This window comes from Phyllopteryx taeniolatus, chromosome 7 (genome assembly GCF_024500385.1).
Source record: "Phyllopteryx taeniolatus isolate TA_2022b chromosome 7, UOR_Ptae_1.2, whole genome shotgun sequence".
Lineage (NCBI taxonomy): Eukaryota > Metazoa > Chordata > Actinopteri > Syngnathiformes > Syngnathidae > Phyllopteryx > Phyllopteryx taeniolatus.
In genome coordinates, this window is record NC_084508.1 from 130001 (window position 1) to 149494 (window position 19494).

General features: G+C 41.5%; 1 protein-coding gene across 4 annotated transcripts in view; it reads left to right on the plus strand.

The window, feature by feature from the left end:
* The window catches only part of ect2 (epithelial cell transforming 2), a 242668-nt gene that overhangs the window by 56462 nt on the left and 166712 nt on the right, over positions 1 to 19494 (plus strand). For all 4 annotated transcript variants that reach the window (XM_061779805.1, XM_061779804.1, XM_061779806.1 and 1 more), the window contains 4 exons: positions 2165 to 2295; positions 7577 to 7692; positions 9226 to 9288; positions 17307 to 17532. In XM_061779805.1, the coding sequence (XP_061635789.1) occupies positions 2165 to 2295; positions 7577 to 7692; positions 9226 to 9288; positions 17307 to 17532 (536 nt within the window). The remainder of the gene's footprint in view (positions 1 to 2164; positions 2296 to 7576; positions 7693 to 9225; positions 9289 to 17306; positions 17533 to 19494) is intronic.

A 19494-nucleotide genomic window follows, 5' to 3' on the forward strand; every position in this document is an offset into this window, starting at 1 on the left:
GGTGGGTGTGTGGTGTGAAACTGTCCTTTTCAAATCTGCAGTAGAAGGTATTCAAGTCGTTGGCTAGTGTGCTATTGTTCTCAGCTTGGGGGGATCGTCGCTTGTAATTAGTCAGCGATTGGAATGCATGCCAGACTGATTTAGAGTCGTTTGCGCTAAACTGTTTTTCCAACTTTGCTGCATAGTTCCTCTTTGCAATGTTAATTTCTTTAGTCAGCTGGTTTCTAGCTCGATTATACAGGGCCCTGTCCCCACTCTGATATGCGTCCTCCTTAGCTTGGCGAAGCTGATTAAGTTTAGCAGTGAACCACGGCTTGTTGTTGTTGAATGTGTGAAATGATTTTGTTGGTACACAAACCTCTTCACAGAAACTGATATAGGATGTGACAGTGTCCGTATATTCATCCAGGCTGCCAGCTGAATTTTCAAAGACACTCCAGTCTGTGCAGTCTCAACATCTTTGAAGTTCCATCTTGGCTTCATTGGTCCACTTTTTCACTGTTTTCACAGTAGGCTTCGCACATTTAAGTTCTTGCCTGTACGTCGGTATTAAGTGAATTAAGCAGTGATCAGACGAGCCCAGGGCTGCACGAGGTATAGCACTGTATGCGTTTTTTACCGTAGTGTAGCAGTGGTCTAAAGTATTATTTTCCCTGGTAGGACAGTCGATGTGCTGCTTGTATTTAGGGAGTTCGTGGTTGAGTTTAGCTTTGTTAAAGTCCCCGAGAATAATGAGGGGTGAGTCCGGGTGTTTTTTTTTCCAATTTCGTTGACTTGTTCGGCGAGCGTTAGCAATGTTTGTGTTAGCTTGAGGCGGTATGTAGACTCCAGCCAGTATGAATGATGCGAACTCACGTGGCGAGTGGAATGGTTTACAGTTTAAGAATAGCGACTCCAAATGCGGGCTGCAGTGTGTGCTGAGCACCGTGATGTCCGTACACCATTTTTCGTTGATATAAAGGCATATCCCGCCGCCCTTTGTTTTCCCCGATGATTCCATGTCGCGGTCTGCTCCATGAATGTGGAAGCCGGGAAGCATGACGGCGCCATCGGGTACAGCGTCGCAAAGCCAGGTCTCCGTGAAGCACATGGCCGCGGAACGTCCGAAGTCTTTACTGGTCTTTAACAGAAGATGAAGCTCGTCCATTTTGTTGGGTAGGGAGAGTACATTCGCGAGGTGGATCGACGGGAACGCCAATCTGTCCTCTCATGCGGAGTTTCACCTGAATGCCGGCCCGTTTCCCTCTGTGGCGCCGCTTCTGTCTCCATGCGCCGAAAACCGCGGACGCCGCTCCGGTGAGTAACTCGGGGAAAAAACTGACCGGATATTCGAAAGTTGGTGACAGAAAGTCCGGAGTAGCCTCCTTGATGGTTAGCAGGTCTCCCCTTGTATAAGTGAGTCGTGTAAGGTCTCCAAAGACGGACGAAAAACACAAAAACAAAGACAATACTAGAGAGCGCGTTACCGAGGCGACACACTGGTAGGCGCCATCTTGGATTTTAAGATGAGTGATCCAATCACGGCGGCACGGTGGACGACTGGTTAGAGCGTCAGCCTCACAGTTCTGAGGACCCGGGTTCAATCCCCGGCCCCGCCTGTGTGGAGTTTGCATGTTCTCCCCGTGCCTGCGTGGGTTTTCTCCGGGCACTCCGGTTTCCTCCCGCATCCCAAAAACATGCATTAATTGGAGACTCTAAATTGCCCGTAAGTGTGAATGTGAGTGCGAATGGTTGTTTGTTTGTATGTGCCCTGCGATTGGCTGGCAACCAGTTCAGGGCGTACCCCGCCTCCTGCCCGATGACAGCTGGGATAGGCTCCAGCACGCCCGCGACCCTAGTGAGGAGATGCGGCTCAGAAAATGGATGGATGGATGGATGATCCAATCACAGCAAAGCTCATTTAAGTCACATGATGAGAAATCCAACCAAATCCAACCGTCTCAAATGACAGGGAGAAAAGACCTATGAGAATAGCTTAAAAAAAGGGAAGTTTTGGGCATTAAGAACCTAAATTATCATGCAAACTCGATAAAAGGACATCAAAGTTTAGCAGAATTAAATACATAAAAAGGGACGGAAGGTGACCTTTAAAGACAAACCTCGTTATCAGGAAGAATTGTATTTTTGTCACTAATCTTTTCCTCCTCCTCTTCCACAAAATCAGGTCATTCCATGCTGGAGAGGAGGATTTTCGAACAGAATTCAAAGTACATCCATTCCAAGACTGCATCCTCAGTTTCTGGGGTTTTTCAGATGAAGAGAGAACAAATATGGAAGAGAGGACTCTTAAACATGGTCAGTGATTTGGGTGAAAGATTTTTTTCTGAGTTAATAATTTTTACAGCAACACAAGTTTATTCATCATTTGACTGAAAGCAGTGGTATTATATTCCAGATTCCAATATCATATGCAAGTGTTTTGGAGTCTATTTGAGCAGATATTATGTTGACCATATTGTCAGATTGACAGGGTTCCTACGCAAGTATGGAAAAGTATGGAAATTGATTTAATTAATTTAAAGGCCTAGAAAAGTATGGAAAATTGAAATTATTGTACGGAAAAATATTCATGTTTCCAAGACTGTTGCGTTAGCTCTATTTTCTAAAACAAAACATTATGAATAGCGTAGAGATCGAGCCGTGTTTTTTAAGGCGCTTGGAAGTGCAGCTACAATGTTTGTGTGAGAGCACAACGTATTAATTATACCATGGTCTTGGTGAATACTCGTTTCTGATTGGCTTTGAAAATTCTGTATATTTCAGCTGATAATGTATACCCTTCGAAAATATCAGGTAGTTCCTCTCAAAAATCTTTTAATTGTTCCAACTTATTGCGCAGCATCCTTTGTTAGATTATACGAGCAAACATAGCACTAAAACAGTCAGATTTTTTGATAAGTAAACGTGTCAGAGTTGTCAGAGGGCAGAAAATTACCAAATTTAAAATAATGAGTAGGGCTGTATCATTAATCAAATTTTAATCGTGATCGAGATTTTGGCTGTCACGATTTAATGAGCCTGATACCCTGCGATATTTTACATTTACAATGCGGACACTGTTGCATATGAAAAGTGCTTTATATGCAGCAGTGGCCGCAATGTAGTCAGAAAGGCACCAGGAGGCGAACACGTTTTAGGCTTTATTAAGCCGCGCTCCGAGCCAACTTCAAAATAAAAGCCTAAATGACATTCATATCCATATATGATTTTATTTTATTTCTTTTTCACAAAAACCTGTGGGAAAACAGACAGAAACTACTCAAACCTATTGAGAAGTACATAGCAAGAGTCAAGAGCAAAAAAAAAGTTTTTTTCAGTTTTCCTGCTTTCGCCTCTTTGCCCCACCTGTACCGTGAACCTTCCTGCAATACCGTGAGTCTTGCAATACTATGAGCTTTCCCACGATATCCCAATAATTATCGCACTGTGAGGTTAATACGGTGATAAAACCGTATTCGATATCGTTACATCCCTAATTATTTATTTTTATTTTAAAGGTTCATTTTTGCACTGAAAACATTTTACATATTTTTTGTTGAAAAGTAATGCAATAAAAGTTTTTTCCCAAACATGAGGAATAATCATGATTATTAATCATGATTACAATACTGATGAAAATAAGTGATTATTATTTTGGCCATAATCGTGCAACCCTAATAATGACTGATGTAATCATTTACTTTTTTTGATGATTACAACACCTTTGATGACTGATGCTCCTGAAGAATTGAGGGGGAAATGAAGAGGCAGAAGCGGCACAAAGACAAAAACTGATTTTGTCTTCATATCTGTGGTTGTTATTTAACCTTGTCAAACTGGAACAAGTATTTGCTGGAGTACTGAATAACGTTTACATTCCCTTAGGAAGTTATGGGATTGGAATGACTCTTCATAATCAAGGTCTCAGGCGTTGTAAGGGAAAATAAGTTGTTTTTGTAAAACTTTCTATTTTGACCACAAACGTGTAATTATGAATTGGTAGTTTAATTCATTATTTTGGTGGGCAAGTGATGGTATAAGTGGATTAATGCCCTTCGACTGTACAATTATCAGGGATTAATGGACTTTGCGGAGGCAATCGTCCTCCGCTGCATGTCGGTTCACACCCCCACGTCGTCCATTAATCCCTGATAATTGTACACATCATCGGGAATTAACCCTGACGTATATGTGTCCGATCTTATGTGATCATTGATGAAACTCATAATGGATAGATGTAAATTCTCTGACAACTGGATAATAAATTCCAAATATAAAGACTGGTTGGCTAAGGATCCCAAATGGATAAAGAACACTAAATGTAGACTTTGTGTGAAATGTTTTGTCATCTCCAACATTGGGGAGGCAGCAATTGTGAGTCATGTGCAGGAGAAAAAGCATCATCTGCATTTGGTATTTATTTGCATGAGCTATATTACCTAGTTATAATCTTCTGGAAATTATTTGGCGACATAATGGCATATAGAGAATTAGAATGATACACATCTATTTAATGAAACTACGCAAATTATTTACATTTTTTACCATGAAGTCTGGAAATTTTAGTCTGGAAAAAGTGTGGAATTTTGAAATCTTAAAAGTGTCAGAACCCTGGAATAATTACTCGGCCTTTTTAGTCTAATATGATCCAGTACATGAGCTGTATCAAAAATCATCTACAAAGATAATTTTGCTTGCCTTATTAGCTGGATAAGAGTAACACAATGTTTGATCTCTCAGTATGAACCACAGAAATAGGTAGAGTGGAAACTTGGGTCACAAACTTAATTTGTTCAGTTGTTCACTCCACTTTATATTTCCATTGGAATGAATGGAGATAGAATGAATCAATTCCATCCCCTAAACGACATTAATTTAACATTTTTATGTGTGTAATTGAAAATAAATACAGTAATATATTCAAGTAAGTGAAGACGTACTTTTACAAAGAACAATATGTTGACTGGTGCCAGCAGTGTGCTAGGTAGATGGAAAGAATACTTTGAGGAGTTGATGAATGAGGAAAATGATAGAGAAGGGAGAGTAGAAGAGCCAAGTGTGGTGGACCAGGAAGTGGCAATGATTAGTAAGGGGGAAGTTAGAAAGGCATTAAAGAGAATGAAAAATGGAAAGGCAGTTGGTCCTGATGACATTCCTGTGGAGGTATGGAAGCATCTAGGAGAGGTGGCTGTGGAGTTTTTGACCAGCTTGTTCAATAGAATTCTAGTGCGTGAGAAGATGCCTGAGGAATGGAGGAAAAGTGTACTGGTGCCCATTTTTAAGAACAAAGGTGATGTGCAGAGCTGTGGCAACTATAGAGGAATAAAGTTGATGAGCCACACAATGAAGTTATGGGAAAGAGTAGTGGAGGCTAGACTCAGGACAGAAGTGAGTATTTGCGAGCAACAGTATGGTTTCATGCCTAGAAAGAGTACCACAGATGCATTATTTGCCTTGAGGATGTTGATGGAAAAGTACAGAGAAGGTCAGAAGGAGCTACATTGTGTCTTTGTAGATCTAGAGAAAGCCTATGACAGAGTACCCAGAGAGGAACTGTGGTACTGCATGCAGAAGTCTGGAGTGGCAGAGAAGTATGTTAGAATAATACAGGACATGTACGAGGGCAGCAGAACAGCGGTGAGGTGTGCTGTCGGTGTGACAGAAGAATTTAAGGTGGACGTGGTACTGCATCAGGGATCAGCCCTGAGCCCCTTCCTTTTTGCAGTGGTGATGGATAGGCTGACAGATGAGGTTAGACTGGAATCCCCGTGGACCATGATGTTTGCAGATGACATTGTGATCTGCAGTGAAAGCAGGGAGCAGCTGGAGGAACAGTTAGAAAGATGGAGGCATGCACTGGAAAGAAGAGGAATGAAGATTAGCCGAAGTAAAACAGAATATATGTGCATGAATGAGAGGGGTGGTGGGGGAAGAGTGAGGCTACAGGGAGAAGAGATAGCAAGGGTGGAGGACTTTAAATACTTGGGGTCAACCGTCCAGAGCAATGGTGAGTGTGGTCAGGAAGTGAAGAAACGGGTCCAAGCAGGTTGGAACGGGTGGAGGAAGGTGTCAGGTGTGTTATGTGACAGAAGAGTCTCTGCTAGGATGAAGGGCAAAGTTTATAAAACAGTGGTGAGGCCAGCCATGATGTATGGATTAGAGACAGTGGCACTGAAGAGACAACAGGAAGCAGAGCTGGAGGTGGCGGAAATGAAGATGTTGAGGTTCGCTCTCGGAGTGACCAGGTTGGATAAAATTAGAAATGAGCTCATCAGAGGGACAGCCAAGGTTCGATGTTTTGGAGACAAAGTTAGAGAGAGCAGACTTCAATGGTTTGGACACGTCCAGAGGAGAGAGAGTGAGTATATTGGTAGAAGGATGATGAGGATGGAGCTGCCAGGCAAGAGAGCTAGAGGAAGACCAAAGAGAAGGTTGATGGATGTCGTGAGGGAAGACATGATGGCAGTTGGTGTTCGAGAGGAGGATGCAGGAGATAGGCTCTCATGGAAAAGGATGACGCGCTGTGGCGACCCCTAACGGGACAAGCCGAAAGGAAAAGAAGAAGAAGAAGAAACTGTGTTCACTCGCAAGTCATTATGCAGTGTCGTAGCCTTCTAGCAGCCAGTATTTAAGCCTTGCTAATGCTATCACAGCGAGCTCCTTTTCATTCATACACACCAACAAGAGTTGTTTGCCGCACCGTGGCCAAAGGTGGAATCCTACCCAGGCAGGCTTTCACCTCTCACTAGAGCCTCGACACCCTTCTTTATCAAGCAAGCTAGCTGTCTGCCTCCTTCGTTGACTCCTTCTCTCCTTTCTTCATCACCTCAGTGGAGGGCCCCGGACTTATTTGCCCCCCCCCCCCGCTGTATTTACCCAGGTTCAGTTTTTATTTTTACTTGTCTTCCTCTGTGCCCTTAGGTTAAAGGTGCCATATTTTACCAAACCAACTTTTTCTAGTATTTGGGATGTAATATTGGTTCTATGGTGCCTCAGTAAACGTGAAATATGAATTAAAATCATGCACGCATTCCTGAGTTCCAGACGTATTTCTGCCGAGAGGCCTGAAAATCAGATAATTCGAATTTCCCGAGCTTATCTATGTCACTAACAAAGATCTCTGCCTACCTCTCTGCTCCCGAGCCAGCGCTGTCAACATAACAAACACGTGCTCTCACAAGTGGGTCTTCTACATGGAGGCAACCAATCAGAGGAAAGGGGGCGGTCTTAGCAAAATATGGACAAAGTGGATACAAAGCTGGGTCAAATAGAAGTAGCTGTCAGAGGGGCCTTTTCTGGACACTCGTATGACAAAACCGAGGTGTTTTTTTAAAATGAAATTGACACTTGTACTAAATCCGAATTATTTGTGAAACCGGAGCATTCGTGAAACGAGGTTCCACTGTAAAATGTTTAATGATGAAATGAATATCAACCCTTGGAAGTCAGTCAAACAGACCATCAACAACTACCACCAGTGTTATTTATGCTAACATAACTAAGCTAGTATTTACTAAAGTATGGTATGTAAATTATATGAATACTGCAACTGTTTTTGCTAATCTGGTGTAATGTCATTGTTTGTTCTTGGATCTAGGTGGCCAATATCTGGATTTTGGAAATGAAAGATGTACACACATGGTGGTGGATGACAATTCGGTGAAGGAGCTGCCGTATTGTTCCTCGAAGAACGTCTTTGTAGTCAAACAAGAGGTAGATGTTTTGACTTTGATGAATTTGACTAGATGTTTGAGAGACTATTTAAATATTTGAGAGCTTGGCAGGGGGGAATGGTGTTAGTATTTATAAAGTAGTCTATAGATAAATGTAAATGAGTGTGTTTTTTTTCTTCTCCAAATAATCCACACCCAGTTAATGGGCCCAACCTGGTGGTTCGGGATGCTGCTTCCAGTGTCTCGCAGTTCACCTGTATATCCCGCTATATCACACATCTTTCTGTTAAAGATATATATATATATATATATATATATATATATATATATATATATATACATACACACACACACACACACACACACACACACACATACATATATATGTCACTGGACAACCTGCTCTACCTACTGAGCCACAGCTGCCCTACAGTATAAGCTGTATAGGCAGTGCTAGAGGACTCTGCATCTTTTTTGCAAAAAAATTGTACCGGCATTACCAGATAACTAGCAACCCTTTATTGCTCAGTGACTGTTTTTCTCAATGTCTTTGTCTCAAAAGTGTCTGTTGTCGTACTATAGCGGCTCCAACTATCGGAGACAAATTCCTTGTGTGTTTTTTTGGACATACTTGGCAAATAAAGATGATTCTGATACAGTATAAGCTGCTGATAACTGTGGGGAATTTAAATACAGACCTCATGTAACTATCCCCAGCCCCCCCATGCACGATCGTTCGTATGCGCCCCCCCCGTAGCTACGTGCCACCCAGTTAGATAGAAGTAATAATTATGGTTTATTATGATGACAACATTAATAATTCGTTCAATTAATTGCTGTCTACAATGATTCAGAGGTTTCCATGTCCGCCGATCACATAATATGAAATAAATACTGTACGTCTGATCCACCGCATGTACAAGGTACTCGGTACTTTTATTGTCAATTCTTCAATATGGGTAACACATACAGAGGATATAAATTACGGTACTCAAGGGCCCGCGGTGGTACAAAAGACAAATAATATCAATATAAAAGCTAAATTAACTATAGTATATAGTATATACAGTATAAAAAGTATTAATTGAATGTGCAAATATCAAAGTGTGCGGAGCGCGCATATGTTCAGCCTGGACCTCAAATTCACCAAAATCGTCAAAACCATCCATCTTACGCCAAAAGTTAGACGTTGTCTGATCAGGTGTAAGTTTAGACTCACTTTCAGTCACCAAATTGTCATATGCGCTGAGCGTATGTCAAATGGCACAATCTTGTTCCATCGGTACGCTCATCTTGGCGCAGACTGGTCTTCCAAATTGGCTAACACGCTAGCTAGGCTTGCACTTGCACGAAAATCAAGATACCTCACCATTTGTGCTTCGCCGCACGTAGCACAGTCTACGAAAATAGAGCCTCTAATTTACAGTACCGAGTTAGCCCAGATCGGCTCTCCCCCCATTGATTTAAATTAAGCCAACCTTGGTATTAATTGTCTGCTATTATTTTCACTATTAGAGTACAACCAATGACCTGTTTTATACTATTGACACATTTTCACATTTTTCTTTCATAGTGGTTTTGGGGAAGCATTCAAATGGATGCGCGAGCTGGAGAGTCCATGTACCACTATGTAAAGGTAAATTTTCTGTATCCAATGTATGTCTTTTTTTAAGTTTTATTTTTTTATTTTTTTGCATCAACCTTACCTGAACGTAACATTTTAACAGTATAGTGTGAATTGGGTCTTATATAACGTGTAATTATTCAATGTAGGGATCAAGAGTAAATTGCCAGCATTCTACTTGCGGCCTCATGAGCAATTGGAAAACTGATGTCATTAGAAATACATACATATTGTTGGATGTCGGGCTTGGGCAAAATGCCAAAAAATAATCACGATAGATTTTTTCATATCGTCCTGTCTCAATAATCATGACGATTTTCTATATTGTTTTAAAGCATCTGTACTTAAAACTAAAGAAAGTAGAGTAGTTCAACATTTTATTAAAGGTCCCCTTTCATCCCTGTTTTACTATTTAATTATTATAATCTTTAATGTCCTTTAATCTGTCTTGCATGGTAATTTTGGTTGGAAATGCCAAAAACATCCTTTTTCAAGCTATTCTAGGTCTTTTCCACCTGTCATTTTAGACGGTAGGATTTCTCATAATTATGTGACACGTAAATGAGCTTTGCACTTATTGGATTGCTCATCTTGCCAAATTTAAACACTCTAAACAGCTTGGTTCTGATTGGTCCATATATTTGCATCTGCTAAATGTCACCCTTCAATGCATAGTTCAGACCGGAATCCCTCACGAGTTTCATCGTGGGTGTTATTTATACACTCGAAATGTACATAGAAATACAGTCTATATGTTGTTGAAATACAGTCTATATGTTGTGTTTTAAAACACCACCTCACCACCTGCACTTAATGTCACCAATGATGGTCATCCGAACACCGCCATTTACATGAATGGTAGCAAAAGACGAGCTCACAATAGCCCCTTCTCCCATGTCACCCACATGTCCAATCTCACATCTCAGCTAGCCCATGCTGGCAACAATTACACCTGTGAATTGTGCCTCGCAATGACCTACACACACTAAACGGGCACTCAGGCTGTCCCACCCGCGCCGCGTTGCCACACCACCCTGATCCTCCTCAGCGGCAGCAGGAGATCTCCTCACAGCACTCCCGCCGCGCTGCGGAGAATCCGCGGCAGACGGGCGCAGAGGCGACTGCCCAGAAACGCCCTCCCACCGGGCGTGGGACCTCCACCACTGCGCCGCTCCCGACAATCTGTGGGGGAGCGCGGAGCACTCCCTCGCCGCCACTGCCGCAGAAAAGTACCAAGGCGGTATGTTGCCGCGGTGCGAGCGAGACAAGTACCTGCCCAAATGTGCACAAATCACTGTGAAGCACACTTCCCAAAGCGCTGGACTGCTGGCCCAGCAATAGAGAACGTGAGTCAGCCGAGACACCATAGAGGCAGCCACCGCCACGAGCTTGTCCCTCGCTCCCACCCATGTGAATGGAATTGGCGGGATGACTATGGCTGGCGACAATGAACGCAAGCCTCGCCACTGCATCAGAAATAAAAAAAAATATAGCCAAGTATTGTAAAACACAATATATGTATACGTTATAGAGTGTATTTTATGGCTCTGCAGTGGCTGAGACTATCGTTAAAACCTGGAAGTGCCGTGTCGCTGTTCGGCTGAATTGAGTGGGCGGCTAACAGTCACAAAGTGGTCAGGTATAATATGAATATGCTGTAATTAACACAACTACGTCACACTGTCAGCGATTTCAAATCCTGTCGTTGGCAAACGGGTTTTGTTGTTAAAAGGCTTTCAAAAGGGTTAAAAGGGTTCAATCCCCGGCCCCGCCTGTGTGGAGTTTGCATGTTCTCCCCGTGCCTGCGTGGGTTTTCTCCGGGCACTCCGGTTTCCTCCCACATCCCAAAAACATGCTTGGTAGGTTAATTGACAACTCTAAATTGCCCGTCGGTGTGCATGTGAGTGCGAATGGTTGTTTGTTTGTATGTGCCCTGCAATTGGTACAGTAAAAGTACAAGAGAGCTCACAGCTTTTTCATCTTTTAATGGATACTTTTCCATTGTTTATCTGCTGTGACATGTCGGTTAAGTGCGAATAAAACCATTTAATCATAACAGGGTTTACCTGAAGCTTTGAAAACTTCTGAATAAGCAGATCAGGACTAAAAGCATCAAAAGCAGAACTGCAATCTGCAACAATATTTTTGGCATACGCCTTTGGGTCCTCAAGATGTTTATAGATGTGTGGAGGTGGTGTTTCCCATCCTAACATTCTGGCATCTGTGTCCGAGGAAGTTTTGTTGTTAAAAGGCTTTTGCATTCAAACGACAAATCGCGTACATGCCAACCATGAACAATGTCACATAACATTTTGACATATTTTATGCATAAAAGAGCAGAAAAAAAGGATTCTGATGGAAGGTCACCTTTAACTTATGTACTGTAATATTTTTTAATGAAAAATATGAACAGAAAAATATTAAAACAATTCTTACTCAACCTTACAACAAATCTAGAAAAATATAAAATAACACAATGAACTAGTTTACTTTCTTGAGTGTTTTTTAAATTATTTATTTTTTTATTTTATTTCACTGGTTAGTTGTTGAGAGGAGGGGGGAGAAGGTGGTGTAAAAGGTTGCAATGGCTAACTCTGACCAGCCGAGAAAAGTGTTCATTGCCTTCCAAGAGGCTCTAAAGGAGTGCTAAGACTGAATGGTGCAGTGTGGCGTCACCTCCAAACCTCTCTGCTCATGCCGCAGCCAGCTTCGAATGTTACATTAGCTCGTGTTAAGTTTGCTGCCGAGTGAAAGTAAACATAAAATTAACATGCATACATCGAGAAATAGATAGTTTCAGGCAAATGTACTGTAGGTGAATGGGAGTCTGACAAAATAACCTTGTCTTTTTAGGTCCCTTTTTCATTGTAAGCTGTAATGTTGTTTTAATAAATAAATGTTCCGGGATCTTACATGTTCTGCTTTGAATGTTTTTTCTTCACACCGTTAATTTAAATTGGTCATAGAAGTGCCGCATGAGCAGAGAAGTGGCGTTTGAATGAACAGAGTGGTGTGGAGGTGACTGCACGAATCCCCGTCCCGGAAAGGCTCGCATTCTGAAGTGAAGAGCTACACACCATGAACAGCGTTGTGATGATGAATGTTATAAACAAATTTTATATTTTTGTGTTTTACAGATAAAAAAAAAAAAAAACTGAGACACAGACACATTTTCTGTACCATACAACACAAGCGAAAGTGGAGCAGGAAAAGGTCGACTCTGATTGACTGTTGTCACACACATTTCCATCATGTTTGCTTGAGTAAATATGCTCACAGCTGATCACCGTGACCTACTTGAAATGTATTGCGAAATATAATAATAATAATAATTAAATAACGGCATGGTGAACGACTGGTTAGAGCGTCTGCCTCAAAGTTCTGAGGACCGGGGTTCAATCCCCGGCCCCGCCTGTGTGGAGTTTGCATGTTCTCCCCGTGCCTGCGTGGGTTTTCTCCGGGCACTCCGGTTTCCTCCCACATCCCAAAAACATGCTTGGTAGGTTAATTGACAACTCTAAATTGCCCGTCGGTGTGCATGTGAGTGCGAATGGTTGTTTGTTTGTATGTGCCCTGCAATTGGTACAGTAAAAGTACAAGAGAGCTCACAGCTTTTTCATCTTTTAATGGATACTTTTCCATTGTTTATCTGCTGTGACATGTCGGTTAAGTGCGAATAAAACCATTTAATCATAACAGGGTTTACCTGAAGCTTTGAAAACTTCTGAATAAGCAGATCAGGACTAAAAGCATCAAAAGCAGAACTGCAATCTGCAACAATATTTTTGGCATACGCCTTTGGGTCTTCAAGATGTTTATAGATGTGTGGAGGTGGTGTTTCCCATCCTAACATTCTGGCATCTGTGTCCGAGGAAGTCCAATATCCAGATGCACAGTGAGCTACCAATGCCCAGGTTGCTCAGCTTTGTAACCAATTACTGGAGTACTACTATGATAAATATGGAGCTGAAATCCACAAGCATCATTCTCACATTGGTGTTAGCATTATCTAGGAGTGTGAGAGCTGTGTGTTAGTTTTTTTTTAAAATTGTTTTTTTAACATCTTTTATTGATTTTATTTTATTTATTTTTTAAAATTGGAACATACATACCACTCTAAACTTAGTAAAGTATAAGCACACTATACACACACACACACACACAAAATAAAACATAATTAATAATATTAAAAACGAAAAAGCCACACTTCATAGCTTCATTTATATTCTGTTGTGGCTTAATAATCAATTAAGGATGTCCGTATCGCTTCAAACGCTTTACCCCTAATTACATAGGTTAGCTCTTCAAGTGCAACACACATTGCCATTCCCCTGATCCATGACTATATCGAGGATACTTCAGACTATATCGAGGAGACTGTCCTGCAGCCGGCCAGAGTTAATCAGTCCTACATTTGGAGTTGATGGAAACGTTATCTGGATATATCCCTAAAATACAAAGTTTTGCAAAATAGGGCACTTAAATACTCGTGATTTTGCTTAGAATACAGATAACCATTTTTCAAAAAGATAACATCTTAGGACATTCCCATACACAGTGAATTAGAGTACCTTACTCATTCAAACATTTCACACATATACTGTATCTGGAATGCCAGGGGACCATTTATTGAGTCTCAGGGATTATGTAAATCCTCATGTCATTTGTGTAGTAGTAGTTTCATTAGAGTATTAATAGTTTGTGAATGAGCTCTTAAGCAAGTTGCTGCCCACTCAGCTTCTTCAATATCCTCCTTATCAAAACTTCCTTCTATCATCATTACATTATTTGTCATATGAGACGAGTGTGTATATAGTGTGGAAATTTGCTGTTTCCCCATGCATGTTTTTAACACAATGTCCTCAAAACAGGACAGTAGTGGATGATGTGTAGTCTGGCTGTGCTTTGGTGAAATGAAGTGTTTTAATTGTATTTAAAAAAAAAATAAAAAATAATAATTCTTAGGAATTGAGTATTTCAAACAAAGGTCATTAAATGTTAATACACAATCATGGCACCCACCTGTTCCTAATTAGCCTGTTCACCTGTGGGATGTTCCGAACAGGTGTTTGATGAGCATTCCTCAACTTTCTCAGTCTTTTTTGCCACCTGTCCCATCTTTTTTGGAATGTGTTGTAGCCATAAAAGTCTAAGTTAATGATTATTTGCTAAAAACAATCAAGTTTATCAGTTTGAGCATTCAATATCTTCTCTTTGTAGTGAATTCAATTAAATGTAGGTTGAACATGATTTGCAAATCATTGTTTCAGTTTTTATTCACAACACCCAGAAACTCTGCCGGCTTCTCTGGGCCCGAGTGCATCTAAGATGGACTGGTGAAAAGTGGAAAGGTGTTCTGTGGTCCGACGAGTCCACATTTCAAATGGTTTTGGGAAATTGTGGACGTCGTGTCCTCTGGGCGAAAGAGGAAAAGAACCATCCGGACTGTTATGTACGCAAGGTTCAAAAGCCAGCATCTGTGATGGTATGGGGCTGTGTTAGTGCCAATGGCATGGGTAACTTACACATCTGTGAAGGCACCATTAATGCTGAAAGGTACATACAGGTTTTGGAGAAACATATTCTGCCATCCAAGCAACGTCTTTTTCATGGACGCCCCTGCTTATTTCAGCAAGACAATGCCAAACCACATTCTGTACGTTACAACAGCATGGTTTTGTAGTAAAAGAGTGCGGGTTCTCGACTGGCCTCCCTGCAGTCCAGACCTGTCTCCTATTGAAAATGTGTGGCGCATTATGAAGCGTAAAATACGACAAGAGACCCTAGACTGTTGAACAGCTGAAGCTGTACATCAAGCAAGAATGGGAACGAATTCCACCTACAAAGCTTCAACAATTAGTGTCCTCAGTTCCCAAACGTGTATTGAATGTTAAAAGAAAAGGTGATGTAACATAGTGGTAAACAAGACCCTGTCCCAGCTTTTTTGGAACGTGTTGCAGCCATAAAATTCTAAGTTGATGATTAGTTGCTAAAAACAATAAAGTTGATCAGTTTGAACATTAAATATCTTGTCTTTGTAGTGTATTCAATTAAATATAGGTCAAAAATGGTTTGCAAATCATTGTATTCTGTTTTTAGTTATTTTTAACACACTTCATTGGAATTGGGGTTGTACATGGTCGGAGGAGATGGTAAAAGACCCTCAGGAAATTAGCAATGCATTTTAGGACTTTTATCAATCTCTATAGAGGTCTGTTGTTTAACACAATGTCCCAACTTCATTGGAATTGGGGTTGCACATTAATGAGGAAAAAAATCTATTTAAATTATTTTAGCAAATGGCTGCAATATAACAGAGTGAAAAATTTAAGGGGGTCTGAATACTTTCCGTACTCACTGTATATGTAGCTTGTATAGCCTGACCAGGCCATCTACATTATACTTGTTTAATTTCAGTGGCTGTAATATGAATTTCCTGAAGAAAAATTATTTTACGTCGGTCTAGTCATACCTTTTCTTGTTTGGTTAACTTTTTGATTCCCCAACATTCAAGCTTGTAAATGCCATGTTTTTTATGATGTTATTGTTGATGTGAATGTTAATCGAGCTTTTGTGTTTATTCCCCTCTGCAGCTTTTGTTGTGTCTTAACTGTCTTGCACCAATAGTGAATGTGTTATCTGGGCACATGACCGCTCTAGTTTTCAGGACATCGTGCAAATTGGCTAACGTGCCAGTGGTCATGTGGGAGATGGAAAATACCTCCATGAAGCCGCAGTGTCAAAACTATACACTAGGGTGCATTACAGGCTCACACTTACACACAATAAAGGAGTAGATGAATTATTAACATTTTAAATGTGAACCTGACTATGATGTAAATCACAAGAGTTAAAACTAATGGCTTTTCTAAAACACATCTACTCATATACCTCTGTTCACTGTCAAGGAATTTTCAATGAACTTTTACAATACCCATGTATAATGCACACTATTGACTTTGAAGATTTTTTGGGGGAAGAAACTGGAGATTATAAATGAGAAATTACAGTAACTGATTTTGAATAAACCTCCCAATGATAACAGTATTTTTTGAAAATAAAAAAGTACTGTAGCCTTTTCTGGAGGCTCATATGACAAAACCAAGGTGTTTTTTTTTTTTTTTCAATGAAATTGACACATTTATACTAAGGCCCTGTTAGAGAGTCACTCTATGGAGGTTTAAATAGCCAAAATATGGGACCTTTAAAGAACTGAACATTTAATTTGCAAGATTAGGTAGTCATAGTTCCTGAAATCAAAAGCTATTTAAATCAAAAACATAAGTCAAGTTACATTTTGACATCGGACCCCTTATTTGATAGCAGCCTCACAATTCTTATGTCCATTTAACTTATTTAACTGATGTTTTGGAAAGTTTCTGCTTGAATTTCTTTTGAGATGGTCATTGTCATGCTTAAAGATTTTGTTAATCAAAGCACAATTATTCTTTTGGTACCATGGAAGAAAGTGGTCAGTCAGAAAGTCCACGTACTTTCCAGAGGTCATTTTCACACCTTCTGGGACACTACCCAACTCGCCATTGGGCCAGATGTATGGGGCTGGGTGTCCAGTCCTTCACTTGCATAAGACAATGTTCTCTCAAACTGGGTAATTTCAGCAACCCCAGAAATAGGGTGTGTAAAGCGTTCAATAATTCTTGACCCCTGGGGTATTCTGTCAAAAGTGCGTCACAGACTTGTTATAAAGACACCTGGCACTATGAAACTGTACAAAAATGCATAATTGCATCCTTTAACATATGATATGAACAAAACTACTGTGGATATTACTGCATAGAACTGGTTGCAGCTCATTTTAGTCACGTGTCCTTTGTGTTCGTTTAAATATGCATGTTTGACACTGTAAAATCATCATCTGTGATTTTTTTCAAAAGTGCAAGGTTACTTGTTTAATGCCTTCATGTCACAATGGGAAGTCAGTTTCAATTTAGATTAAGTAGACACTTCAGCGCCTCCTGAGTCTCTTCACAATGGACTTACATTATTTTACATTTTGTCTTGTTCTTCAGAATGTCAGCCCAACCATGAAGAAAACGGTGTCCCTCCTCTCCCTGTCCACCCCCAATAGTAACCGCCAGCGTCGGCTTTTAAGGGACACCCTTGCTCAGCTGACAAAGGAGACAGAGATATCGCCTTTCCCTCTGCCACCTAAAAGGCCATCAGCAGAACATTCGCTGTCTATGGGCTCCTTGCTGGACATCACAATCACGCCTGACACATGTAAAGCCTTTGCAGGTACGAGTATACTGTCGGTATGATTTGAAAAGCCTACAATCCATATGCTTGCCAAATTTTGAGTTAATGGTGTACTTTTTTTAAAATTCAATTAAGATTTATTTTTTAAATTGATTCTTGGTTTCCTCCCACAGCCCAAAAACATGCTTGGTAGGTTGATTGAAGACTTTAAATTGCCCGTAGGTGAGAATGTGGGTGCGGATGGTTGTTTGTTTGTGTCCTGCAATTGGCTGGCGACCAGTTCAGAGTGTACCCCGCCTCTCGCCCGAAGATAGCTGGGATAGGCTCCAGCACGCCTGCGACCCTATTGAGGATAGGCAGTACAGAAAATGGATGGATGGATGGTAGGGTTTTTGGGTAACTTTACAAGAGGTTTCTGACATACATCAAAATACGTACATATACAGTAGTATTTACTGTATAAACAGAATAATTACTCTACACTTAACGTCCACTTGTAATGTTCCAGTAGGAGGTGAGGATAGCAGTTCTATCTCATGCACTGTTCAACCACGCCATTTTCTATGGGGCTCAATAGGCTTTAGTGGATCAAGAGAGAGGCGGAGCTCTCAACCAATCATCACCTAATGCCAGTCCGACCCAAATTTATTGTGAGGGTCTGCTGGGAACATCTGGCAGGAGTTTCAACACCCCGACAAAACTTTGACCACGTCCGGGGAGAGGTGCTGGACATGAGTGGACCATGTTCCATTCCTCCATTTTTGAGGCGGTCGACCAGAGCTGTGGCCGTACTGTATTCGGTGCCTGTCATGGAAGCTATTCCCAAACCCGTGGGTGGACAACAGTGAGGGATGCTATCAAGCTGAGTCCTATTAGGCCTTTTTGGCCTGCAGGACCTCGGAGGCCGCTGATGGGTACTGGCAGGCCAAGCGAAATGCAGCATTGGTGGTATGTAGCTGAGGCAAAAACTTGAGTGTGGAAGGAGTTTTGTGAGGCCATGGAGAAAGAAAGACTTAGGGATGGCTTTGAGAAAAGGGTTAGGGTATATGCCTCCAGTCTTCTTTGGAAAGAGAAAGTATCTCAAATAAAACCACACACATCCAATTGCCCCCAATTTCTTGGTTCATTGACGGTCATTTGGAACTGGGTGAAAACTGGCGGCTGGCGACCGAACTGCAGCCAGTATCCTCGAAACAATGTGGTCAGCACCCCACATACTTAATCTGGTGTGCTGGCAGCCCAGTACCTAAGCTGTCCTGGGTGAAGCAACTGGCCCTGAAGAGTCATTTACAGTACAACCCCCTTTGCCTTTATAAGGCCAGGATGGCTGTTGACCTGGCTGCAAAGACTGAGGGTCGTGCCAGACCTAATCCGGAATCACTGCTTTTAGAAGGGGGCAGACCTTGTGACAGCTCACTGCGGCGCTTTGAATGGGTTCAGAGACGCAGAGTAGGTTAGTTGAGTAGCGGTGGAGGAAACCGGAGCAAATTGTGGAAGAACGCTTCGCTGAAGGCCTGCAAACTATAGCCTTGTCTGAGAGGCCTGGGCAGTGTGCTGCAGCACCAAAATGTTCCCCAGGAACCACAGTTTATCCCATTAAATGTCTCCTACAAGTCTCTATCAGTGGTGATAGAGCCAACGAGACCTGCCGACGCCCTTGCATCAGTCTAGACAGCATACAGCCAAGTTCCCATGACGAAAGCAAATGTCCAAAGAGATGCAACCGGACCTTGTTTTGACCCGTTAGTATAAGAAGCCTCCTACAACGATGCTACGCTCATTAACAAGAATGACAGGGAATATCCTAGATGACCCATGCGTGCAACTGCAATGTATAGGCCCTCCCTACACAGTATGTCGTCCATTGCACGGCATTGTGGTCCTGGGCACTAAACCGTAGAGTCTCATAAGGTGCCACGGTCAGGGAAGCTGCCATGGTTGGTTCCACCAACGGCATGCTGGCCAGGCCAAATGCAGATGTGTTCTGCATTGATGTAAGAA